This window comes from Alligator mississippiensis, chromosome 4 (assembly GCF_030867095.1).
Source record: "Alligator mississippiensis isolate rAllMis1 chromosome 4, rAllMis1, whole genome shotgun sequence".
Taxonomy (NCBI): domain Eukaryota; kingdom Metazoa; phylum Chordata; order Crocodylia; family Alligatoridae; genus Alligator; species Alligator mississippiensis.
In genome coordinates, this window is record NC_081827.1 from 221,741,412 (window position 1) to 221,768,889 (window position 27,478).

A 27,478-nucleotide genomic window follows, 5' to 3' on the forward strand; every position below is an offset into this window, starting at 1 on the left:
GTACCTGTAGTAATTGCCTATATGCAAATTTTGCCCCTCTCTTACACACGTTCAGGGAGAGCAGGGTCTGACAGTGATGAAGGGGGAAGAAGTTGGGAGAGGGGGCAGAGGGGAAGAGGGCTACTTGACTTCCTAGATTTATTTTTCCTTTTGTAGCAGTGGGGGAAGCGGGGGACAAATTTAAGGCAAATCTCCAATAAGTAGACTGTATACTTGGAAAAGTTTAATAAATGTATAATTTTTCCATATCTAGAACCTAATTATTGGGGGGAGTCATCTAATATTCAGGGTCATCTTATATTTGAGTAAATACGGTAAATTAAGAGCTGAATCATGCAGTGTTTTACGGATCAACATTGGGAAATGATCACTTCGGGGCATCCTCCTCTCGCAAAGCCAAAAACTGATGGAAGAAAGTCTAGGTATCAGTCAATTGCAGCCACTCAGCCAGAAAGGTTTGGTGTAAGGACAGGGTGGCAGGAATAACGATTTCAACAAATCCCTCATTTTTAAGGGGGCTTAACTCCTATTCTATTGTAAGGATGTAGTTGTCAAACCATGCCAGGTTGGTGGGATCTCTTTCTCTTCCCCACCCACCTTATGGAGGAGTGTATGTAGACAACAAGGTCTGTAATTATTTGCGTCCGATTCTTTGTACTAACACAATAACCTACATCATTATTTACAAGAGAAACATACTTTTGGGAGATGAATTAGGACTGTTCGAAGCAATCTGCCTCATGCGACTTCCATGGCAGCTGAGTGCCACCAGTCTTGAAACAACAGCAGTCTTCCCAAATCCCACATTTCCAATAATAACTGCTCCCTTGTTTTCTGCCAGCTCTGTATTCTTCAAGTTTTCTTCAATCACTTGAAACAGCCAATCTCTTCCGACAAACACAGAGTCTGTTGTTATGCTTGGCACTTCAAACAATAGTGGCTTTAGCAAGATGTCTTGAGGCTTATAGGGGACAAAACGTGCTGAGGAGGGCGTAAGGAAAATGTAAGTAATTATGCAATAAAAGCTTATTCAAATGCAGCATCATTTTTAGAAGACCATTTTGAAAACTTTTGCAGGATGTGTTTGCAATTTATTTTATTCCTTTTAATGTGAAAATATTTATAGTTGCTTCAGTGAACTGACTAAAATTAACAACTGTAGTGTGAATTAAAACCCATTTATGATAAAATGCTATTAATTGTTGGGATTTTCTTTCAGGTATGGATGAACCTTGATAGTGAAAATGCTGCTGTGCTGTGATTGCTTGCAATGTTATGAAAAATCCAATGTGTTGTATATTCATACTTGAAAAACACTATAGAATTCTCTAATTCAGGGTTTGCAACAAAAGTTTAGAGAAAGAGAAAAATAAAGGGAAATAGAAAAATGTGATTATTTTGCTTCAAAATACAAAAATAAAATCATATGAGAGTTAAAGGAGGAACAAAGCTGGGCTTGGTTGAAAAAAGTTACGTTTACAATTAGGTGCAATTTGACTGCTCGCATTTTTCTGTTTTTAATTAAGCATTACTGGTCATTTAAACAGAAGCAGTAGGTGACCAAGTAGAGAAGAGTAAATAAAGTGTTTGCACAACACCTGAAAAGAACAAAATTCCACTGTTTTCTAGCCCCAAAGCCAGTTTAAATTGGATTATCCACATAGCACTGCACAAATTAGAACCAACCAAACGTGACTTAATCACTTTTCTTTCATATGTAAGGTTCATGTACAAAGATATTCTCCTAGATTTTCTTTAACTATTTTTGGTTTCTTTACATACAGTGTACTCTGTGCTATCTGGATCATGTGGAGGATACTGGATACATTTACTTAAGATGTACTTCAGATAAATCAAGGGACTACTTAATTTAGCTTTTCAGTATTGAAGGAATAATGATACATGAGGTTCAGAAGATCCAGGCTATATTCTGCTACAACTGTCTGTCTGTTGCAAGATAACCAGAAATGTATAAATACCTTTAATTTCTTGCTGTACTCTTCCTCCTGCAGTATTATGCCAAGGTAAGCGAATTGAGGTGCGTAAGGGAGTATTCCTTTGTCCATCCAAATAACTCAAATCTTCAAGCTTGGTTGAACTTGTTGCTATAATAATAAATAGCAAAGTTGATATTTTCCTCCACATAAACAGTTGCACAGAACAAAAATATGTATAATACTATATTATTATAACATATAATTATGTATAATTATGTATACAACATATTACAATATTGCTAAGTGTGTTTATGCCTTCAAAACACAATTTATTCATTAATATTCCTGAACAGTTGCATCTCCAGAAAGACTAAAATTTTTTATGATTCTGGCAGTTTTCCTTTGTAAATAGAGGTATAAAGTAACTTTAAAAAATAAAGTATTTTGAACATCTCACCAACTCACAAAAAGTATCCTTCTTTAATTAGATAAGTTCTGTTTGGTTTACATTTGTACCATGAAGTATTACCACAAAATTTAAAATGCTAAAATGCCCAGTGAGAAGCTAAGAAAAACACAAGCGTTTCACTGAATTATGACAAGTCTGGCATTCAGAAATTATTTAGTAAAGCTTCAATACTTCCAAGAAGAAACACAGCAAGGTAGCTAGATGACTCTTTTGCCCCAGTGATTTCATTCATAGTTGCTGGCAATCCAAATCTCGCAATTAGACAAGCAGACATTGTGTGCACTACTTCACCATATCCAGTACATTAACAATCACCCCATTAACTTCATGACTCTCTGCATATAGAAACAGTTTTCTGAATCCTAAAAGCTCTTACTTGGAAAAGAAATCTTCTGCAATGACAGACAACCAATCTCAGCATTTATGCAATAAAAATGTTGATTCTGCAGTACACTATCCACTTTTGCTAAGACTGAGAGCAAGTAACATACTGTAGCAAGCCTAAGAGTGCACATAATTTAAATGGACACTTTCCAGTATTATTGCAGTGATTGGTTGAAGTCATTCACATTGTATAGTTTATATAATGTTTTGGGATCAAAGGCACTTAAGATTACATATCTTTCTGTACTACCAATTAGGTCTTCTTTCCATTTTCCAGACACTCATTTCCCCTTTCTCTCCTTTGTGTTTCAAGCAATACCAACACTCACATGGTTTCTTGTTTACTTTCTGGTTGAAAACAACCCTAACAATGATGTCAACAGCACGTTGGGAACAGGGTTAGCTGGTTAATTGTTGCTACAATAGTTAGGGTAGTTAGATCCTGCATTCCTTTTCACTGGACTAAGCAAAATGATGGAAATAAAGAAAAAAGTTAAGAACAAAGAGGCACTCATACAAAGTTTTGAGACAGGCCAGGCCCATTTGAGTAGTGATGGACAACATTTTTAGTGCAGAAACGTTTCACAGAACAACTCATATTCTGACTGAAAGAAACAATCAGCAAATGCGTCAAATTCCAAGCTGAATTCCTAACAGAAAAATATACTGAAAAAATAATTTTAACAGACATGTGGTTTTTCATTTTAAAATGTCTACAGTTTTAAGTTTGTCTAAATATAGTTTAGGAAGAGCTGAACCTGAAGATGAAACAAATAATTTAATTTGATCTGAAAAAACTAACTTTCTCCTTGTTTTTTTCACGTCAACAAGAAAACAAAACCTTTTTTGTGTGGACCCCACCCTATCTTTGACCAACAAGTCTAGAGCCAGTGAATCAACAACACTGGAGACTCTCCAGCTATCTCTTCCATAAATGGGAATGCAGCAGCCATTGGGCTACAATTCTGCGCCTGCATTTCCAGCTGCTCTGCCTTGGCAGTCCTCTGCAGGTCATGCCAATATGAAGCCTGGTTCTTTACTCTCTAAGTCACTTCTTAGATCTAGTCCATTAATAGCTCCTTACAACAAGTAGTTTCTCTTAATCTAGATAAGGATTTCAATTCTTATTTATTGTGGAAAGCCTTCAACATCAAATCTGTTACTTTCAAATACATTAATTCCACAGCACAGCAAATGCTGAGAAAGTGAACCAAATCCCAGGGTCTAGCCAAGCAAGTTTATTTTAATTATAAATAACATTACAATTGTCAATATAAATACATACAGTACAGGCTGTGGTGCCTTAATGTCTATTTTTAAACTGTATTCAGTTTGTTTACTCAATAGCCATTTTACTTTAGTTGCACACGTCTCACGTCTTAAACACAGTGGCTGTCACCTGAGTATTTTTGGAACAGAGATTATACCTTGCAACATGTGGACAGTACCTAGCACATTCAAGTACCAAGTAATTGAAGTCCTGTGCCTTTGAGTCTGTCTACATTACAGGGCTTCTGCTGTTACCAATATGCCAACAGAGCCCTCTAGTGGAAGCTAGGTGTATGCTGGCAGAAGAGCTTTTTCCTGCCAGTGCTGTTACCACACTTCTCCAAACAACACACGCTAAACCAATAGAAGCCCTCAGCAAAGCTATGCCTACACCAGCGGGTTTGCCAACATAGTACTGAGCTACAGGATGTGATCTTTCCACATTCCTAGTCAATATAACTATGCCAGGAGAACTTGTAGACAGTACCCCAGCCTTTGTAAAACCACACGCAGCATAAAGCCCAACGAGCCCCACGTACCATGTGGGACTGAGCCAGGCACATGCTGCACACAGCACCCAGGGCCAGTCCAGGGTGCACACTGCACATGGTGCCGGAGCCAGGCCGCGGTGTGTGCTGCACTTAGTGCCTGCACCAGATCAACTCTGCACACCAGATCTGGGGCCAGTCTGGATTTGGTCAACAGACCAGACCCATGTGCTAGATCCAGCATGCAGGGCATCTGAAGCAGGCACCACATGCAACACATCTCAGACCAGTCCAGATACCAGGCACTGCACACATCTTGACCAGCCCCATGCACCATGTGCTTTACATGGCCAGTGCAACATATAAGGCAGATCCATTGCATGTGCTACATGCAGCTTCTGTACTGCATCAGCCCCACATGCTGGATCTGGAGCACAGGTCAGTCTGTGAGCCCATTCTGGCCCCATATGCTGGCCCCACGCCCCTTTCCCAGTCTGCAGGGCCAGATCACTTTGACACTCCTGATCTCCATTATAAAAGATCAAGGTCCTTAAGTTATCACCAATTAAAAAACTGATCTTCACAAAGCTGTGCTTCATATATACAGTAAAGTCATTAGTTTTTCTAGTCAACAGAAATCCTTGTTAATTGAAGGAGATCTAAACAGAGTGATACAGAAGCCTCTTATCGATCCTCCTAAAACATCTGTATAAACTAAATCGTACTTCATGTCATGTGCCTAACTGGCATTTCCACAGCTGCGTATTCGCTATCTGCTCATTTTGGTACTAGCACACAGTTTCAATTCCAAGTAACAGAGTTTGGATTCCGCCCTTCATTTGACTATTGACATGTTCACAAGGCTGCTTTAATGTCTGTGTAAGTGCCTACGGGCAATATAACTGCCCAGGTACAGACATAATACCCTATAAGCTCCAAAACTTTTGTTGCCAAAAAGCCACAAGTACTTGGTGGTTATTACCACAGGAGGAAGAAGACCCTCCCTGCCTTTTAACTCAATAGCCTAGTAGTTGCCAGGAAGCAGAAGATGCTGGATTTGAATCTGCATCTCCTGCTTCCCAGCAAAATGCCCCACCTACCATGAGCCAGGTATTTACCAACCTCTCTCCAGCCTTCCCCGTGAAGTTGACCAAATGGGTAGCCAGGAGAAGAACAAACCAGAGGGAGAATGACTCAAGACAGATGCTGCTGTGAAAGGGAGGGGGGCCCAAAATCCCCCTGGAAACCATCCATTTAATCTAATAAACATTAAATGCAAGGTGCAGTGGGCCAGCTTCAAGCTGGAAAGCATCTGAACAATGCCTACCCTACCATGGGAGATGCAAGAAAAGCAGGTTCGAGCCCCTGGTAGGTGAGGGGCCTTCTGTTCTCTGAGCAAATGCCCTAGCCACTAAGTTATTGGGCTAAAGGTGAGTGGATCTGCTTCCCCTGCTATCACCTTACTTCTGCAAGGTAAACATGCTGGGCTGTCTTATTCCACCACAGGTGGAATCCAACAGAATCGAATTTGTACGTAAGTGCACAAAATACCATTAGGCAGTTACATAAGTGCTATTTAAGCACATGAAGGTTAAACAGGATTTAGGCCACTGTCAACAAGGCTGATAATTACAATGTTTGGTGACAACTTCTGGTGTAGTTTCACATGAAAGAGCAACTCACTTCATATATGTCAGTGAATTATGAAAATATAGCCCACAACTTGCAACTATGCAGTGGAAAGATCCACAACTCATCCAATCTTCTGTCTCCTTATTAAACCAAATGCATTAGAAAAAGAGAACAACGCAGTACAAAGTAATCAGTAGTTAAGATTTCATGAAAGTGAGAAGGTAGCACACAAGTAGCCGGTAACTCTACAAATGCCAATAAGAAAGACACCTGGGGTCCTGATTCAGCAAGCTGCTATCACAAAGAACAGAATAATGCAGAATAATCCATCTGCATGAAGCCATTTTACAAGGCTTAGATCTCCGAGAGCAAAATATAAGCACATGAAACCATAAGAAAGGCAAAATGTTCCCAAATATATCCTTGCAGTATTTTTAGTGTTATAATTATGTATAATAGTAGAAAAGTTGTGAAATTTCATTAGGATTCTTTGCCGCTGCTTAATCTAAGAGGTTCGATTCACTGAACAAAATGAAGCTAATAGCAAGCACAGCAGAAAATTGGAAAACTCCTTTCTGAAGTCTTAGTAGTCTCCTCCCTTCCCCCCCCCAAGACTTTGGTAAAAAGACCCAGCACTGTACAACAGGTAGCTGAAACACAAACCTTCACTTGACAGTGGTACTTACACTGTTTCAAAATTAGCATTCAAATTATTTTTAAGGTATTTTAAAGCCTCCATCAAATTACACATACCAAGACCAGTTTTGGTGGTTTCCAATTAACAAATTTGACAACCATACAACTAAATCATTCAGTCAAATTTTAAATAAACAAATTATAATCAACATCAGTCCCAACTATTACTGGTGAATCTTGAGTTCTTGACAATGTTTGCTACGTTATGTACTGGAATATTTTTCTGTTGCAGTTCCAGTTTACTGCAGTTTGTTGGACATCCTTTCTGGACTAATGCCATTATGCTTCCTTTGAAAATGAAATGGAGAACGTGTCCCAGTGTTTTCCCAGCAGACTTATTTGGGGCCTCAGATTTAAAAACAAAACAGAGCTCTTATCACAGACTAGCTCTGTAAACTATGTAGCAATGAATTTAACCCCAGTTACCACTCTCAGATCTTAAAGCTCTTTTAGTACTGCTAACTATTGCTACAGGAAATCCCAGCTCTCAGTGTTTACAGGAATCAGTGCTTATTCACCACCAAAAATCTTAATTTAGGGAAATAAGGTCAGAATATTTCAAGAGTTTAAACTTGAACTTAGACCCACAGTAACAGTCAGCCATTTTCATTTAAGGTCTCAAACAGAAGCTCCTGCTTTTACTGTGAAATGTTGACAATATTCTGCCTCAAGTCAAGCATATTTTTTCCTCCTCTCCATAAAATCATTAACCAATGCCAAAATACAGTTGTTTTTTTGAGGGGTCCTCCTCTCTACATTTCCTGGATTTTTTTTAATATACTTTTCATTTTTATGTTTTTAAACTGAAATCTATTGTTGTAGATGCGGTACTTGCAATTCTGGAAACTTCATATCATCTTAAGTTATCAATCAAGTTGCATGTGAAAAAATACAGCACAGCACCCAGAGTTCAATGGACTCAAGTGCTGATGATCACAACAACAACAAAAAAGATTCTAGCTCATTTTTTCAGAGTTGTTTTAACTGTACATTGTTAACAAAAATAGTAATAAAACTATTATGATCACTGATGTATGTACATACACAGTGAATGAACAGGTTGGTTGAATTAGGAGAAATCTGTACACTAGTGCTTTAAGATTGAAAATGTTACCTTAAATCTATCTTGAACAAAGCCATTTAAAATGGTAATGAATACATTTACAGAACCAGGAAAATTGTGCAAACAAAGGAACCAAAGAATTTAAGAAAAAACACATTTCTAAGATTGGTACCATCTACTTTAAACATTTAAAGACCAAGTTCAGACTTGACAGGAATATAAAATACACCCTCACATTCCAGTATTGGCAGTTTTTATTAAATAAACTAACAGGTTAACATAATTGGAGTTTCCTATGGGGCACATCTTGGCACCAGTATTGTACCTTTAATACCACACCTCACACTGGTTATGTCACTAAAAATCCCTCTTCCTCTGTCAGTACTTCCTTACCTGCAACAGAATTGGGACGAGGCATTGCTAATGAGCTAGAACTCTGCGTATAGGGAACAGGACCATCTGCACTAGGCACTTCTGCTTTGGGCAAACTCTCAGCAGCTCCAACTGCCTCCTCTTCAGCAACTGGTGAACAATTATCTGTTCTTCGATCATGAATAATTCCTTGAAGCACACCAGTTCTGAGACTTCCGTCTTTACTCCACTCCAAACTGGATCCACTGCGGTCATCATTTTCAGAAGAACTTGTTATAGTTGCTGAAAAAATAATAAAATCCTGAATACGCTCTAGAAGAGAAAGAACCACCGTGACACCTCAGCATTAGCACATTATATTTTTACTACATGAATGACTTTCAAGCCCATAATGATATTATCCAAATAATTTTTCACATTGTATTTTGTTAAATTAGAAAAATGCTTCTTATGAAAGGAAATAAACTGCAATCTGCTGCAATCCCTCTGCTGGCAAAAAGGTCTGATAAAGTAAATAATGAAAAAGCAGTTCAGAAGAATGCTGGAGCTCCTAGAAATCCATGTAATTTGTTAGGAGATAATTGTACTTTTATTTATTGAGGGGACAAGCTGCCCTTCAAAGCACAAATCTCTATTTTTTTTGAATATTTAAACTTCCTAGAAGAAAAAAAAATTAAAATATATATTTTTTTTACCATTAAGGACTGCTTCTATGCATAAGAAACCTAATGAAAAGGGCTACATGAAAAAGAAAAAATCTCTAAAGCCAGAATCAAACAGGAATAGGAGTATATTTTGGATAATCCACTTGTCAAAATACATACATATATACATATACATATATATATACACACATATATTTATTTTTTTTTTACAAAGAAGGAGAATACAGCCCTCATATATGCAGTCACAGCTCTACCAAAGTCAACAGAACTACACTGACCGTCTGCTCAAAATCCTTCATATTATTTAGGCTATGTTTAGTGTCAGATTCTGACCATTTTAGTAGCAAGACAAACTGCTTAAAACATTCCCATTACTGCACAGAGTGCAATAATTTGGGTGACTGGCATTTCAATGCAAAATATTGTGAACAACAAAAATAATCAATATCAAATTAGGTTTCTTTTCTTTTGCTTAGCCAATTCGAAGTGAAGATGAAAAGGGAACACTCCCACCCCCAAATCCTTCAGAGCTTGGTTGCCAGTTTAGGTCCTTCTCCAATAAAGCACCTAAGCGAGTGATTCTCAACCAGGGAGTTGGGGTATCTTGGGGTTCTGCCAGATCTTTTGAAAGATGCTGTGAGGAAGTAAGTAGATAAACCAGGGTCAGACTAGTCCCTGCCTGGATGCTGCTGGTGGGCTAGTCCCTGCCCACCCCTACTATTCAGCTCTCCCCTCCCCTCGCTGCTCCTCCCCCCCATAAGGAGATAAGCATTGTAATATATAAACTAGATTTTGAATGGAGTGCCACTCGATTCACAGAAGTAAAGGGAGGGTAGGGTGCCTTGAATCAAAAAACGTTGAGAAGTACCAACCTAATACTTCCAACACATTTTTTGTTGTTTTATTAGAATTTTAATCTTTAATATTTTTCTTAAGAATACAGCAAGGAGTCACGACAACCATTTTAAAAGGGATTCCTACTTTGTTCTTGCTGTCCTTGACACCCCAACCTCCAATTCCCAACCATAAATCTCATCAGGATATGAAATATCTTCCAGTACTTTTTTGAGTTTACACATTAATAGTGGGAATTGGAAGTGTCAGTGCAGGAGGTGAGGAAGAATTAAAAGTATCAATCAGGGGAAATCATGGCTCTGAAAGGATCCAAAGTAAGAAAGGAAAAATAAGAACTAGGGTATAGCAGAACTGGGAAAATGAGCTTTTTTGTCCATGAGAAGAGAAGGGGAATAGAACAGAAGGTAAGGTGCATGAATACTCCCTAAATCCCTCCAACCCTAAAACTGAGGATTTCCCAGTTTCCATGTTATGATTCCAAATATACTTCATTGCCACACAACATACCACTAAAGATTAGACTGTGAAAATGCAATCCTAAATCCCCAGCGTACCATTTAATGTTTGCTTTACCGTAGCTTGTCACATACCTCAGAATTCTTACACATACATACAACATCACAGAGTAATCATAAAATAAATGACTTTTATTTTGCAAACCACTTAGGGAAAGAGTTGGGCAGAAAAGGAGGAATTGTTTGAATCAGGAATGCTCAATCCCCAGCCTGTGGGCCAGATCCAGCTAGCAGAGCTATGTCATTTGAGCTGCAGTGTGTTGCATGGATCCAAAAATTTGGCAGCGGTGGCAGTGCTAATTGCCGATCCACTGTTGCCAAATTTCTGGACCCATGGGGAGTCTGGCAGACAGGATAGTATTACAATGCGTGCTACATCACATGCATCGGGCAGGCTAGGGTTAGGTAGGATCAAGGCACGTAGGGACTGATCCAAGCCATAACTGAGGATCTGGCCCATTAACTGGCCCGTACTCCTTATCCTACCCATGGGGCCAAAACGTTGAGCACCACTACTTCGAATAATCTGGTACTCTTAAGTAGGCTGACATAAAACTTCCGAGCCCGAGTTGACAGAAAGCAGGTGAAGAATCTATCCTATCTTAAACTTCCACTGCTATTAAGAAGGCAGGGTAGAGATGTAACTTATAGACTAGCTGGATCAGAGATGTATAAACTAACTTCAAACTAAAATGACTAACTACCCCTCTTTACTATTAAAAAGTTACAGAAGTAGCAACAACAAAAAGCAAACAAGCAAATAAACATCCCAACAAGAATGTAGCCAGTTTCCAGGCACAGAAAAGAAAGAACCTAATACTTTTTTTTATGTACTCACATACCAACCTTTAAAGTTTGGAAAACATCTTTCCACAGCACGAGGGAAGCCTAATTTTGTAACAAGTCAACAGATTACAACCCTGCTCTCGACAAACATACAATAGCAAACTGCACCACCCAGTTCCTTTGCTAATCAGTTTTTGTTCTGTAAACAATCATCCTGAAAAATCTACTACAGTATGAAAAAGGCAGCTGCTGTTTATGTCTGTTAGGAAGGCACAATGAAGGCTCTAACTTTATTTACCTGGGAATTATGGAATAATTTCCCAGTAATCCTTTTTAAAAGTTATTCATGAAGACTTTTTCAGGATATGTAAATTAAATACTGGTGGTTGTCATATATTTTAATTTTAAAATATTTCACTATGTTACTGTATCAAAGCAGAGTAAATCAAGGATCAACTATAAATGTGGGTTTAAAAAACCCAACAAAAGCAATTAAAAAAGGAAAGCAATTTTTAAATACATTACAGGATTTTTTTGGCCTCCTACTATAACACTGCATTGTGATTCAATCAGATGTCATAAAATGAGATGGGTCAAGAGAAAGGTACGGGAATGCAAGACTAAGCAAGCTGCCACTCAGACCGTTAGGGGTTGGGAACAAAAAGTGACTGGAGCCCCCAAGGCTACCTGGGGATACTCAGGAGCTGCCACTGTCCCCAGCCAAACCCAGCACCCCACACAGCTGTTCCCTGAAACCCTAGCTGGTGTAGGACTGGAGCGGCTCTGGGGCCCTGCATCAACCAGGGATAGTGGCAGTGGTATAGGATAGGTTTCCTCTACCTGGCCAGCAGGGTATGCGCAGCAGGGAGCAAGTGCAGGATGAGGGGACGCAACCTGCTGGCAATGTTCCCAGACAAGGCTGGTATTCTGCATACCCAGCTCACAGCTGAAGCACAGCAGGAGTGGCTTTAGGGCTCCCCCATGCCCAGGTTAGTCAGGGACAGTGGCAGCAGCAGGCTAGTCCCCCCTTTCTCTGCTTAGTCTCCAGCTACAGAGAGAGATTGAACAGGTTGCCAGGCTCAGCTGGAGACAGTGGCAGAAGGAGATTGCAACCAGGATTTTTTCCTGCTGTGATGGTAAAAAGCCAAAAGCCATGCAGTCAATTCTGGATGTAGGGCCTACAGTAAAGTATGGCCTGTATTATACTGACATGTTGAACCAGTGCCCAGCATGCTGCTAGTGTTCTCTGTAGTACTGTAACTGTCTTTCAGATGAGGCAGTGAACTCAGTTTCTCAGCACTTGTCATTAAAGATCTCATAGAGAAGGTAGAACTGGATAGCATCTAACAAGGAAGGCAGTTGCTGACAAAAGCTTATGCCTCTGTGAACAAGTTAGGCTGCTGGCAAACATTAATTTTTTTTCCTTTTAAATGGCGCTTTACTTTAAACTCCGTGCATTCCCACATTGAGCCTTGAGCATGCCCAGAAGAGGCAGAGCCTTAATTGGACCTGGCTCACCTGGTGTCTGTTTAGATCATATGCTTTAGTGGGGCTTTTTGGCGCTTTTATTTAATAGTTGATTGAATCAGCTTTGGCTAAAAGCACCAAAAAGCCCCACTGAAGCACCCAATCTATACAGATGCTGCAAACCTGGGTTACAGCAACATGCTGCTGCTTCTGGTAAAGTGCAGTTCTGTTTTTTTCCATGTCTGCAAGCAGCTTTAGTCTCCAAGGTGCCACCCAGCCCTGCCTCATGCTTGACTCTAGATGAACATGACTAACCACCTCTGTAAAGAACCCTCAGGCAATTTCCATGTTTAGTAATTGTATTCCATCTTTCCTAATTCCCCTTGTATTTTAGCAACTGAAGATGTCAAACTTTGTGGTGGGCAAGGGGATGGATGAGAGCCACATAGTGATGGTATTCACCCCTGGGTCCCGGAGCTGCTCCATTTCAACTGACAAGCCCCACATGTTGCAATAAAAATCGTTTGCAGGTTGCCTGATAAATAGTCCTGTCTTAAACTACTGGATAGCATTGCTATGCTGTGTATGTTTTTTTCTTGCCTCATCAATATGTTAGGGCTTAGCTTCTTAGTTAATATTTGGTAAAGCATTAATATGCCCTTGGATAAAAGGGACTACTAAGACAAAATGTTATTGTGTATTTTATTGTATGAACTCACCCCCCTCCACATTTCATAATGTACAAGTATTAGGGGGTGGGTCTACACAAGACACTACATTGCGGTAGCAAAGTGCTACAGTAACCTAACTTCAGCGGGCACAAACCATAACACTGCAGCTACACTGCTGTAGCAATGCTCTCCCTTACTCCCTTGCTATGGTAATATAGCAGCTAAAAATGGCGCACTGCCATGGCGCAGTACAAGCTGTTACTGCCCCGTCATTTAGTACTTCCAAAAGGAAGTATTAAATGACATGGCAGTAACAACAGCACCATAGGAGCATGTGTAGATGCACCCAGGGTGAAGTTACACATTACACTTAGACTGTACTAAACCTATGGAATATTAACCAGTGTTAAGTTAGAGTGTGCTATGAGCAGTCACACATTAAAGGTTAATACTGTTTCTTGGGTGCACAGCTCTGACCTGCCACCAGAGGTCTGGGGAGCAGGGGTACGACTAAGAGCCAGGATGTTTAAAATCTCTCTCTGTTCTAGGGGAAGGGGGGGAAGGGGCTGGGAATGGTGCAACCTGGGATCCTGGAGGACTGCAAATTGTTTGCTTTATCTCTGTGAAACAGACTGAAGTTACCCTAATAAAAGGTAGGCAACATGGCCCATAGTTAACCCTGGCCTGAAATGGTACAACTTTGAGTCAACTGGTGATGGCAAACATTCAATATATTTTAGACAGCAGAAGTTTTTTAACTTATTACCAACTGAAACAACAACTGTCTGATATAGAATCCAGAAATTAAATACTAATCTTGAAAAAGAATAGGCCTAGAATATAAATCAAGTAACTGAAAAAAAAAATCAAAAAAAAAAAAAATCAAGCAGCCATAATTGCTTCATTTAAAAATAGTTGGAAAGTTTTTATAGCAGAAACAGGAACAAAACTGAAACACTGTTATAAACGCTGCAGGTACCAGCTTAAGACTCTAAGTACTCACAGTATTAGGTACTTTTATCTTTAACCAGTTTCTCAGAGGAAAAGTGTTCCCCTACAGCTACCAGTCTACCTAAAGAAATAAACACTAAAAGGAACCTACAAAAATGGATCATTAGAAAAATAAAAACAGAAGGTAGAAAGAAGACTGTACTGTTAGCCAAAAACAACTGTCTGAATTTGGGGTCCTATGAAGCCTTAGATTTTCATACTTTTTGAGATGTACATGCTCCAAGAGGTTTTGTATTAGGGTGCCCAAGTCAGTGAATAGCTTTGAGAGGACAAGCATAGCCTGCTGTTTATGTTAACTTCTAGAGGTGCACCAATACACAGATCTGAAATTGGATCAGCACCAATATAAAGAAAACAGAATATATTGGAAATTGCCCTGATGTGGCTGATAATTTGGCTGATAAATGCCCGTGTATGTACGCAGCCTCAGTGCATCATGCAGGCAGCGAGGAGCACAGCCCAGCAGCTAGGAGAGCTGCATGCAGCTGGTAAGTCTGGTGTGGTGGTAGGGGAGGAGGGAAGAAAGGGGCGTGAGGGGGGTGCAAATCAAGGTCCCTGCAGTGAGGGAGAGAGTGGGGCTGGGACAGGCACAGTCCATCCAGTGTGGGGTGGGCACAGGGCAGAGCTGTGGCTTGTCCGGGGGGCACAGGGAGGGGTGGCAGATCCCACTACTGCATGCACCCCAGGAGGGCATGGGTGAGGGTAGGCGTGTGCCCCCTGGATCTGCGCAGGCCGTGGTGGGGTGAGCTGCCACTGTGGGCTGGGGCCAGGGTGGCACTTGGGGGTGGGCAGTGACACTGGGAGAGGGGTTTACGGGAGGAGGGGGGCAGGGGGGAGCTACAGCAAATTTTTGGCTGGCTGCAGTCTCCCCCATAGTTCCCTCCCAGTGCTGCCACCACCCGCCTGAGCATACCCCGGCCCAACCTTTCCCCCCACGTGGAAGAGCCCAATGTAGCTCCTGGCCCCAGTCTGCAGCTGCAGCCTGCCCCACCCCATGCAGATCCGAGGGGCACACCTCTCCACTCCCTGCTCCCTCCCAGGGTGCATGCAGCGATGGGAGGCAACCCACCCCATCCCCAACCCTCCCGAATGAGCCATGGCTCCATTCACTGCCCTGCCCTAGCCCCAGCCCTACTCCTCCTTCACTGCAGGGGCCTTGATCCGTCCCCCACACAACTCTTCCACTACAGACTTACCAACTGGATGCAGCTCTTCAAGATGCCAGGCTGTATATCAGAAATCGGATCGGTATCGGCCGACATGCCTCACTAAAAATCAGCTATCAGTATCAGCACCCAAAATCTCTATCGGTGCACCTCAACTAACTTCTGTTACTTTATGTACTTAATCCTTGATAGGTTCTGCATAGTCTGTATTGTAGTACAACATTGCCCACATCAACAATAAGAACAAATACTTGCACGTGGTATGCAACAAGAGCTGCTATTCAACTGAGCTGGATTTATTCAAAACATTCTGAAATACAGAACTAATCTTCTAACTAGGAAGTGCAAAGCAGATGAGGGAAGTTCTCTATCTTTAAAAACCCAAAACACTCCCAGAAAGGTACCAATGGTTTGATTGTACAAGGTACTGAGCACTCCCCAGAAGTGCTAAGCTCTCCTACTGCTCACTTACTGCAACAGGTGTGCAGTGTTTCAAGATATTCAGAGTCCTCATACTATATGAATGCTTTCTGTTCTAACCAAAATGTCACATTTAAAAGGGATGCAAGGGCTGCATGTTTAAAATTAGGAAATTTTATTTTGATATAGCAATTACAAACCATAAAAGAAAAAGCTTTTTGGGTATTCAATTAATCTCATCATATGACTTTGACTGTACTTCCGTATGAAAGAACTATTGCATTTTGATGCTTGTGTCTATGGAAGTTGGATGTTTCTGAAATGATACAGACAGTGATTCCCCTCAGATTTAAGTAAAGCCAGAGAAGAGTTTCCATATTGAAAGAGTTGCAAGTCCCCAGGAAAGCTTACATTTTGGCTGGTAGCCCAAGCTTTTCTCCTATTTAGCGTACTGCTGAAGATGAAAACCTGCCTCCTCCATTATTTCAAGCTCAATGGAAGCAAAGACAAATTCAACTACAGCAGTAAAGCATTAGACGACTAAAGGAAACCTGAGCCAAAAGAAGAAGGAATAAGAAAAAGGGAGAGAGCAAACTTTCCCATCAAAGGGTCTGCTGGCCCAGAATAACCTAGTGGGAATGGAAATACAATGGAAACCTACTTAAGTATCATGGAAGAACAAGCTACATTCATGGATGGGTGAACTCTGCTCTAAACGTTACAAAAGATGTACTTGCTAAACTCAATTCAAAATGCACATATAATACTATTAACAAATTTGAATGCACAACTATACACATTTGTATACAAAATATGGGTCATTTACAGAGGGGAGGGTGCCCCCATCTCCTTTCTTGGCAATACCACACCACACACAGAATGATAGGGCCCAAAAGGAATCAAAGCGATTAAGAATTTTTTGGTTTGCTAAATTAAAAGTTATCCCCACTCTTATCCTCATGTGTCTAAAGAGCAGATTCAGACCATCCAGTTCATAATGGTCTCCAAGCAGATTTCCAAAGAATGCATGAGTTTGCCATGAATTAGAGAAAAGAATATGTGGAACGCAGACATATATTTTAAATCATTCATTTAGCTCAATAGACCATCGTTAATATCAACAACTCATTTCATGAAGGTGCCAGGGTCAGAAAACACACCACACTTGCTTCACTATATACAGCATTACTATATCCAGTGACCCCTACCTATATTTGTTCCAGTTTCCTCCTATCTTTTGTCCTCCAACTGAACTATTCTGTTTCCTCCTCCCAGTTCTACTTAAGGATCTTCTTTTCTGCTGCTTTGGACTTGAATCCCCCCCCAAATTTATTTAACAAGCAACCTCCCTCATTATTCAAGAACCTTCTCCATTTGTTGCTACTGCAAGGCTGTACAATAAATATAATCTTGCCTATTTTGACCTTGCTTATATCAGTTCAGTTTTTCCCCTTAAAGAAATAACTGGTCCAGAGATGTATGAGCTTTTGTAGGACACAGCCTACTTCACCAGTACCTGAAGGTGCCACACTGCCCTACTTTCTGCTTAACTTTAGACTAACTCCGTGCTCTCTTAGAGAAACAGAGTCTCACTCAGGGATGGGTTGGGTGAAGTTGGAGAACAAATGGAGTTCCATATCGCTATTCCGAAAGGGGATGAGGGACCCTTTCCCTTTCCAACTACAGTAGGGCATGATGGACTCCAACAGAAGCAGATCTGTGATTTTATAAAAGGGGATGTGGGCACAGCAGCCAATGCTGCGGGGTGGGGTGCCTGCACTCCCTGACTCCCAGTCTCTTCCCTACTCCTCTCCTCCCCACCAGGGTAGACAGACCACCTCCCAGGAACAGCAGATGGGGACTTTATCCTGAAGAAGGTAAGTATTTCCCTCTCTCCCTCCCACACTCCCCCTGCCCCCTTTCCTCCCATTTCCTTCTCAACCTCCTGTTGCTGTTGGTATCTCAACTGTCCATGAAGTACCAGGGGTGAAGGGAGCTCCTGTCCTACTCCAGTTGGGCTGCACAGGGGCTGGGCTCAGTCTGTGAAAGTGGCAATGAGCGAGTTCCCATTCCCTGGTCCTGTTCCTGGGCTGGCAGAGAACACCTGGAGGGGTGCAGGCAAGGTGGGAGAACCTGCTTAGGTTGGATTGCACTGTTTGGATTATACCATTTCTGAGAGATTAGAAATTGGTTGGGGGCAGGCACCGTATCTGATGCTATGTACAATACCAGGCACACACTTTTGACACCCAATGATTTAAAAGTGAGTACACACAAAATTGTACTAGATCTCAACACCACATACAGGAATACTGCAATACTAAAAGAATGTTTTCAATAGGGAAGGGACCACCTTTCTCCAGTACATAATGGTATATTCACCACAACAAAGAAAAAGATCAATTATGTATGTGACTGTACTTCAGTACATTTTGAAAGAATATAGTGGAGTCAATAAAGCAATCCATAATACCTATAAAATTGTTTTTAGGAAGTGTTCTCAACATCGCCTTGAGGCATGTTCCCAAGTCTGCTCAAGAGGAAAGAACCAAGGTGGGTGAAAAGCTGGCTCAAGAGATGCACCCAGACAGTGGTGGTGGATGGGTCAGTTTCCACGTGGAGGGATGTGGGCAGTGGGGTCCCCCAAGGCTCCGTCCTTGGACCAGTGCTGTTTAATATCTTCATCAGTGATTTGGATGAAGGTGTTGAAAGCACCTTGTCCAGATTTGCAGATAACACTGAACTATGGGGTACAGTTAACACACTGGAGGGCAGGAAGCAAATTAAGGAAGATCTGGACAGACTGGGGAAGTGGATAGATCAGAATAGGATGCAATTTAACAAGGATAAATGCAAGGTGCTACACTTGGGGAGAAAATCTCCAACAGACCCATAGATTGGGGGGGTGGGGGTGGGGTGTTACCGTTCTGAGCACAACAACAGTGGAAAGAGATCTCGGAGTCCTGGTTGATGCAAAAATTAACATGAGCTGCCAGTGTGACGAGGCAATAAGCAAGGCTAACCGCACTCTTTCTTGCATCAGCAGATGTATCACAAGCAGGTCTAGGGAAGTGATAATTTCCCTCTATGCGGTATTGGTGAGGCTGCAGATGGAGTACTGTGTCCAGTTTTGGGCACCGCTCTTCAAAAGGGATGTGGATAACCTTGAGAGGGACCAGAGGAGGGCTACTCGTATGGTTGACGGCCTGCAGGTAAGACCCTATGAAGACAGACCGAGGGACCTGAATCTCTTCAGCTTCCACAAAAGAAGGCTGAGAGGAGATCTTCTAGCTGTCTACAAACTCATTAGGGGGGGCCAGCAGGGAATAGGGGACACTCTGTTTACCAAGACACCCCTTGGGGTTACCAGAAATAATGGCCACAAACTGAAGGAGAATAGATTTAGATTGGACATAAGGAAGAAATTCTTTACGGTAAGGGTTGCCAAAAATATGGAATGGGCTTCCAAGGGAGGTGGTGCTTTTCCCTACCTTGGAGGTGTTCAAGAAGAGACTGACTAGGCATCTGGCTGGGGTTACTTAACCCCAGCGTTCTTTCCTACCTGGAGCAAGGGGTTGGACCCGATGATCTGCCAGGCCCCTTCCGACCCTAGAAATCTATGAAACCACTTTAATAAAATCAGTTAGTAGTGGGAGTGGTTCTTTTTAAAACTGAAAAAAAATACACCAAAGAACATAGGTGCATGACCTGAAAAAAGGGAAACAATTCCAGCACAATGAAATCTGATTTTCTAAAATCGGGGATTTTTGTTATTTCTAGAAAAAAAGCTGAAGAGTTCATTTCAGCACAAAAGTCATGGCAGTTTTGCCCACAAACAGGGCTAAGTTCTGCCTACAGATGCACATCCCTCCCCTTATTGTAAATAGAAATTGTGTCACGTATCAAAAATGGCATCCTGCCTTAGGAAATTAACAGAATCTATTTTCAAAATCTATTTTCAAACTTAGCAGCATATATTTAAAAACAAAACAAAAACAAATAAAAGCAAAAACAAAGGTATCTCTAAAATGCAGAGCATTCAATAAACACATTACTTTGAAAACAATAGTTGCATGAGAATTTCAAGCCAAAACAATTAATCTTTAAAAAAAACTACATATACTTACTTACCACTATCTTATAGATGATGTGAACATTTTAGACTTTTGCAAGAGGTACAGGCAGGACAACCCAAGGCCTAGTCTACACACACACACACACACACACACACACACACACACACAATTATACCGGTATAGCTAGTTCAGTCTGGATGTGATTTTTTTTAAAGCAAAAAAAAGTTATACCAGTAAAAACTTCAATGTAGACAAAGGCATGCATGTATCTTGTATGTGTAAAGATCGTTTCATTTTCAAAACTAAGGCCTGATCTGTAGTTAAAATGTTGCTGACATAACTACATAGCAAAAATCATACCCTGACCAACGTACTAAGACTGGTGAAAAAGTCCTTTTACAAGTAGATCTTATTTCACTCATGGATCCAATTTAAGCTATTGCTGGCCAAAGCACAGATTTTCCTGATATTACTTCACTTGTATATTTATACCAACAAACCCATGCAAGTATAGGCAAGCCCTATGTCACACTCCTGGGTACAGTATAAGTACTTTATGGAAAGGAATATATAATGGGTTACTTCTGCATTTGGGCTAAGTACAGACGGTCAAAAATCCTGAGGCTAAATCAATTCAATCTTCGCAGGTTAGTCAAAGCTGCATAGATTGAACTGATAAGCAAGTGAACAGACATTCACTTTTGATTCTGGAAACGCAGCCACATGCCTGCAGAGGCTCAAGCCAGAAGCCAGGGGGTGTTAGAGCATGCCTCCCTGTTCAGCTGCAGCAGACAGCTTGGGCCAAGGCTATCCTGTCCACCCTGACACAGGGATGGGGGTTTTGCAGGAGAGGTGCAAAGCAATCTGGGATGCTGGGGACTGTGAATTTACTTGAATTTGGACAGGATCCGGGACAGAAGTTCCATAAACTGATAAACTGATTTAACCTAAATCATATAAGTCTAATACTACATCCATCCAGATAAGCCTGACACTACATCCATCCAGGTCTTAAACCAGTTTTGGCCATTTTGAAAGTAGCTTATGTGCATTGACCTCTTCTTGTGTTACAGATCTGAACCAGTTTCCAATCACTTATCAGTTTATGTGTAATTTCTGCCCTAGCCCTGATGGCACAGGAGGCTTCTTTTAGTTCTATATTCCTGTGCTCTTTTATACCACCCTAACACTATACACAGTATTTTTTATACTACACCAATGTGGTTAAAGCAGCAAGACTTAAGTGAAGAAAACTCCTGAGTTATATCCTTAGCTCTGCCAGTGACTTGATGCAGAACTTCAGGCAAATGACAACTGTTCTTTGATTCAGTTTAAGAGTTAAGAAAAGAGATGTAGTACTTCTCTGTTAGAGTTCAAAAGATAATTCTAAGACAAAGTTTCAGCTAACAACAATATCTCTCAACAATTAGTTTTCAGTCATGAAAGGAGTTCACAAAAATAATTTTCTGAAGGTAAAATACAAAATCCCCCAAATGCTTCTGGTAAGAAAGTTTTAAGTCACAACAGAGCTTCCTCCCATTAGCTGCAGATAGTGGGTTTTGAGGATCTGTGAACCCTGCCTTATTTCAAAACTGAACTGAAATCTCTGACTTGGTATGTGTTATCAAGATGGGAAATAGGCACAAGGATGAACAAGTCAGAAAAAAAATAGTGTAACATATCTTTTCCTTCTCATGGCTTAGGGAAGAGTATTTAGAAAAAAACTGTCTTTCACGATATGCATGTCAGTGCACATATGACATAGCAAAGAAGGGCAGTTTTGTCACTATCGAAAAGACACAGTCTTGGGGAGAAAATACCTGATTTTGAGATAAATCTCACTAAAATATAGTAATTATGAATAGGGGTGCACCGATAGAGATTTTCTGAGCCAAATACAGATGGCCGATTTTTAAGGAGCCATACTGGCTGATACCAATCTGATTCTGATATGCAGCCCAGAAGCTGGGAGACCAGCGTCGGGCTGGTAATTCTGGTCTGAGGGAAGAGGTCAGGGTAGGGAAGGGGCATGGAGGGCGGGGAGACAGATTGAGGCTCCCACAGTGAGGGAAGGACTGGGTCTGGGGCAGGCACTGCAAAGCCGGGGCATGGAATTGGGCCACGACTCGTCTGGGGGACACGGGGGGAGGGCTCCCATTGTTACATGTGCCCCTGGAGGGCATGGGAGGCATGTGCCCCTGGATCTGTGTGCAGGGCGGGCGGGCTGCGGCCTGAGCTGCACTCGGGGTGGGCAGTGGTGGTACTGGAAGGGGGGCTATTGGATGGGGGCTGCAGCCACCCTAAAATTTGCTGTAACCTCCCCGTAGCTCTCTCCCAGCGCCACTGCTTCCTGCCCCAAGAGCAGCCCTGGCCCAACACCCCTGCTGGGAAGAGCTCGGTGTCACCCTAGCCCCAGCCCGCCCCGCCCAGCCCTGCCCCACGCGCAGATCCAGGGTTACATGTCCCCCATGCCCTCTCCGGGTATGCGCACGAGCAGGAGCTGCCTACCCGGATGAGCCGCTCAAGGCTCCATTCCGTTTCCCGACCCAGCTGTGCAGCACCTGGCCCTGCCCCACTCCCTCTCTCACCACGGGGGCCTCGATCTGCCCCCTTCCCCCACAATAGATTTACCAGCCAGATGCTGGTCTCCAAGCTGCCAAGCTGCACTCCTGGCCACGTGCATGCTGCAGCTGTGCACATGCAGGGGGCATTTATCAGCCACATTATCAGCCACATCAGGCAAAAAAGGTGATGTCTGATACGGTCAATTTTCCCTATAATGGTGACAATCTGGTAAGGGACTAATGTATCAGTGCACCTCTAATTATGATGCGACTGCTACTTTTTATTCCTTTCTTTTGACATGTCATACTAAAACAGCATAAGGTCAAAATGAAGATTGGAATGGGTAATGGGGGAACACCATTACTTTCCGGATCCAGAAATCAAAGTAGAAATCAGTATGTTGAATTCATATTGGTATAAAGAAGAAATACAATGACCTAATTTCTTTTCATCAGCAAAAGATGCAGCCATTTCTATTATGCTGCATGTCATTGATTTTCTGACTACATGCAGATCTTGAGCAACTCAGATCATTTTGTTAGAATCTGGTGAAATTTTGGAGTCGTGTCCCCCTTACAGCTGATCTAAATTTAGCCAATTGTGTTAATTACACTCTTCCACACAAACACATGAAAGGAAAACTTCAGTCAAATATAAAATATTTTGATCTCTAAATATAAAAAGGGATAAATTACAAAAACTGACAAATAGGAATCTGCTAGCTTGACAACTGACTGGTTTTAAGTATAACTGAAAGGTCACTTTTCTAATTAGACACTGGATTTGAGAAAGCTGAATATTTTTTATTTGCTTTGCTTCTGCTGGAAACTTAACAGTTGGGATAGAAGTTTATAATTTGAAAAAGTGGGTTAATTAGTTAATGAGCTGGCAGTTGATTTAACTACTAACTGACAAGGAACAAATACTTCTTAAAACAACTTTGAAGCTCTCTATCAATTCATATCTATCTAATAGAAAACGTGATCATTCTGTTTTATGCTAGGCCCCTGCTGGGAAATAAGACAGCAACACGCAGTGAAAAAAGTCACCAGCCAATTCTCTAAAGAGAGGTACTGAATTCACAACAAGGATTTCTGAAGACTGCTTTCACTATTTCTTAATTGTCAAGCAACTGTGTTCAGTGCTGTAAAAGACACAAGAAGGAAACTAAGTTATTTTAGGGCAATAGACAAAAATAGGGAAGATACTATAAAATAAGTAGCTTAGAGTTTCAATTTTTCATTTAATATTTATTAAAAATATATTTAGCAAAGGTAAGCAAGGTAAATCCTTGATTTTTACTAAAGTGGTGGCTTTAACTCCAGAAATATTCCTTCCATGCTGTGAATAGCTGTGAAGTCTCTGCAATCCCTTCTACTCACAGCTCTCCATATGGTAGAGGATCACCATTCAGATATCACTATCACCCTGTTTTAACCCCCATTTACCTTCTTTGTTTTCAAATAGCATAATCTGGGTTGGACTTCTAAAACAGAGTGCTACTTTGTGGCAACAGCACTACTAAATATTTTTTTCAGTTGGAAACTCCGATTGGTTTCAAGCTACTGTGAGCATGACTATGGCCAAATACTGATGTAAAGAAGCACATACCAAGAGGAGGACAAACAAAAAAAAGGAGAAAGTTAGAAACAGACAGTGGTATGTTAAAAAACAGAGAGAACAGGAGAGAAAGCGGATGAAATCATTAATGAAAAAACAAATCTTAAATGCCACTAGAAATATGAAAAGGAAAGAGAGAGACGATGCCTGCTTAACAGTAACATAGCTATTGGAAACAAAGAGTACTTTTTACATTTCTCAGGAATATATGTATCAGGAATACATTAGGAGCTACTCAAGGCTTGTGGTCTGGTCCTTGTCTGTGTATTGACAGTGAGCAGCAAACTGACAGAAGGTATTGATTACGTCACTGCATTACTAAGAATGAAGATGCTTACCTATAATTCCACTGTCCTTGCTTTCCAATGTGGAGCTAGGGCTGCTAATGGTCCCACAGGGACTACTTTTGTTAGCTGCTGTTTTGCCAATACAGCTATTCAGAGTTGAGCAGGGACTATCAGTGCTAGGTGATGTAGTGCTGCTTGTTAGTGTAGAGCAGGGACTGACTCCTTGACTGGCTACTGTGCACTGCAACATGAATGAAACACACAGTTACTGCACAGCAGACAGCACATTTTTGAAAATTAGAACCACTGAGGAGAAATACAAGACAACAAAAATGGATGATCCCATCTCTGAGCAAACATTTAATGCTTAATTTTTATCTTTAATAATATTAGAGGGTTAGTGACATGTTCTCAAATACTCTTTCAAAAGTAATTTTTGACAAAATAAAGGAGAAATACATTATTCAAGGAAACAGTTGCTGTGAAGCAAGTATCCTTTCTTTTAGTCATTCTGCTGAAAACAAATGCTTTATTCACTCTCTCTCTCTCTCTCTCTCTCTCCAGCACTCTGGATGCTCTAAGATTTATGAGGTCTGGGATAAGTGTAAAGAGACTGGTTGCTACTGTGCCATCTCACATGACATTCTCATACAAAGACTGGACATTAGCCTCTCATTCCTCTCGCCACCTCAAACACATACTTCACTAAGCAGACTGAACAGGGGATTTCACAAGGGAAAAACCTCATATCCCTCATGTCCTGTTTTAACCCCATTCACATTTTCCTCTCTCACAAAACATGAGGGTGGGAGTAAAAAACATTCCCGCCCCAAATGCACTGAAAGCCACATTAAAGAACAGAAGCTATTCAAACCAAGAGTAAGCTGCAGCTTTTACTTCTAAAAATTGATGGCCTGAATCAATTCTTTTGAAAAAAATTCTTGTTGCCCTGGATTCTTGTGGGAAGAAGCTGCAAAGATCATTTCACAAATAAAGATTCCACATACATTTTTAACTGCTTTGATTCAGCTACAAGCTCCATGATATGGATTTCTATTAATAAAGTTGGTGTTTCACTATATATTGATTGACTGCAATTAATGTGTAGGAGAAAAGAAAAATGGTTCTTATCTCAGATGTAGGCTGAGCATTAACTATGTTCTCTTCTGTTACCATACCATGGTTTCATTTTTTTCTTCTACAGTTATGTGTGCAGAGGCTGGGATCCCTTCTCCCAGTAAAAATCCCAATCTTGTCATCAATTCTTGTGCTGCAGGTGAACAGTTTGATTCTTTATCAGGCTTTGCTTCTGTACAAAAATAAAAGATTGAACTTTGATGAAAAATTACAGTGTTATACTTGGAAACTGTTGCTAGAGGTAAAGAAAAAAATGCAGTCAAATTTCAACATTGACTCTTCTGTCAGCAAGGCTTTGTTTAACAGACTGTAATAGATGCAATAATGTTATTTACCCTTTTTTAATGCATTAAGGTTTAAAATGTAGATTAGCTCTGGATTAATTTGCATTTTTGCTCAATAGGTAAAAATATGTTGAGTAAATCAACCCCAGCCAGTTGATAACATTTTAGAGGACAATTCTTGTCTACACTGATCACTGACTTATTCAGCACTATTAAGGCACTATGAAAATCAATGGTGTTTTCATTCAATACAGGCATGTATATAATAGATGGTAAATCAGAGTACCTTGGAAATACCCAGAAGACCTTTAAGTTATAAAAGAAGTTAAGACAGCAAAACTGTCATGTTAACTGCAAGATGCAACAATTAACAACTGTAGTACCCTGTATTCAGTGCTTAGTTGTTGCATTTGGAATTTGCAGCATTTAGCACCCTCCATTTAGCACCTGAACATACAAATGAGCTCCTGTGAGCTATAACCAGAGCAGGGATTTACAGTGCATAAGCTGGCTCTGGGCTAACTACCTGCATACATGCTCTCACCACACAGCTAAACCATGGGAGCTTAGTTTTCTTTCACTGAGGCCAAAGCAGCCATGGGTAAGCTTTTATTTACTGCAGGACACAAGAATATACATAGAATAGCTGACATGCTGCCATTCCCTACCCTGCTTTACCTTGTAATAGCTTGCTCTGTGTCTTCACGTTTCTAACCCTACCTGTTGCAAACAAAAACACTCGAAACCGAGTTTTGTCTTCCTGAATTTGAAAGCAGACTGGCAAAACCTGATGGGAAATACCTTTTCATTACCACCCATTGTTAATTCCTAAATCTAAAAATGAGAATTTAAAACATCAACATTTTAATTTTTTTACTACTTATTGCTACTGACCACTATCCCATTTGCTTATTCTTAAACCACCCATCATATCTTCCCGAGTGCCAGCACACCTACTAACGACCAACTATCAGTTTAGACAATGCTGGGTGTCATTTTCCAAACTAAAATCTGTGACGTACCCTCTCTAGTGAAAAATAAAAATCAATTTAATTATGAACTGTATGAATTACTGCATCTGAGCATCCAGAAAGATTGTTAGTGGAAGATAACCTGCTGAAGTTCAGATCAGGGCTTTAGGTAGGGATGGCAAGCGCACAGTAGTGAAGACTCGTTTTTCTCTGCCTTCACAACTGAAGCAGCAAAGAACTACTGGCTAAACTGTTTCGATTATGTACAGTCTACTTGCTCTGGATTGTGTGCAACCTGAATGTCAGCAGTCCCATACTCTGATATCTTTTGTCATTCCTTGGAGAGAAAACCAGGGGCTAAGCCACCTCCAATTTGATCAGTCTTGCAAAAGTGTCAGAACAAGATCATGCAAACACCCAGCCTCACTTAGCTGAATGTTTCTCACTTGGGCCCAGGGGGAACTTGCGTTGCTTGCATGTATCATTTGTTCAAACATACAAATGGAAAAATGAAAGAAAAAAGAATAGGTGACTTGAACACATCAATAAAATATGCTTTCCTAGTTAGTGATATACAGGAGGGAGGAGATTAATCTACTTTTGATTGAAGTATTTAGGGACTCTTACAAGGAAAGTACTTAAAATTCAAGGTGGTCAATCGGATGCTTTAAA

The 27,478-nt window shown here is 40.9% G+C and overlaps 1 protein-coding gene across 6 annotated transcripts in view; it reads right to left on the reverse strand.

Annotated features, from left to right (window-relative positions):
• TANC1 (tetratricopeptide repeat, ankyrin repeat and coiled-coil containing 1) overlaps positions 1 to 27,478 on the reverse strand; it is a 203,663-nt gene that overhangs the window by 57,552 nt on the left and 118,633 nt on the right. For 5 of the 6 annotated variants that reach the window (XM_019480246.2, XM_059727357.1, XM_059727359.1 and 2 more), the window contains 5 exons: positions 25,593 to 25,723; positions 24,466 to 24,655; positions 8,332 to 8,622; positions 1,980 to 2,105; positions 700 to 981 (listed from right to left, as the gene is read on the reverse strand). In XM_019480246.2, the coding sequence (XP_019335791.1) occupies positions 700 to 981; positions 1,980 to 2,105; positions 8,332 to 8,622; positions 24,466 to 24,655; positions 25,593 to 25,723 (1,020 nt within the window). The remainder of the gene's footprint in view (positions 1 to 699; positions 982 to 1,979; positions 2,106 to 8,331; positions 8,623 to 24,465; positions 24,656 to 25,592; positions 25,724 to 27,478) is intronic. The other variant, XM_059727358.1, reaches the window with a different exon arrangement.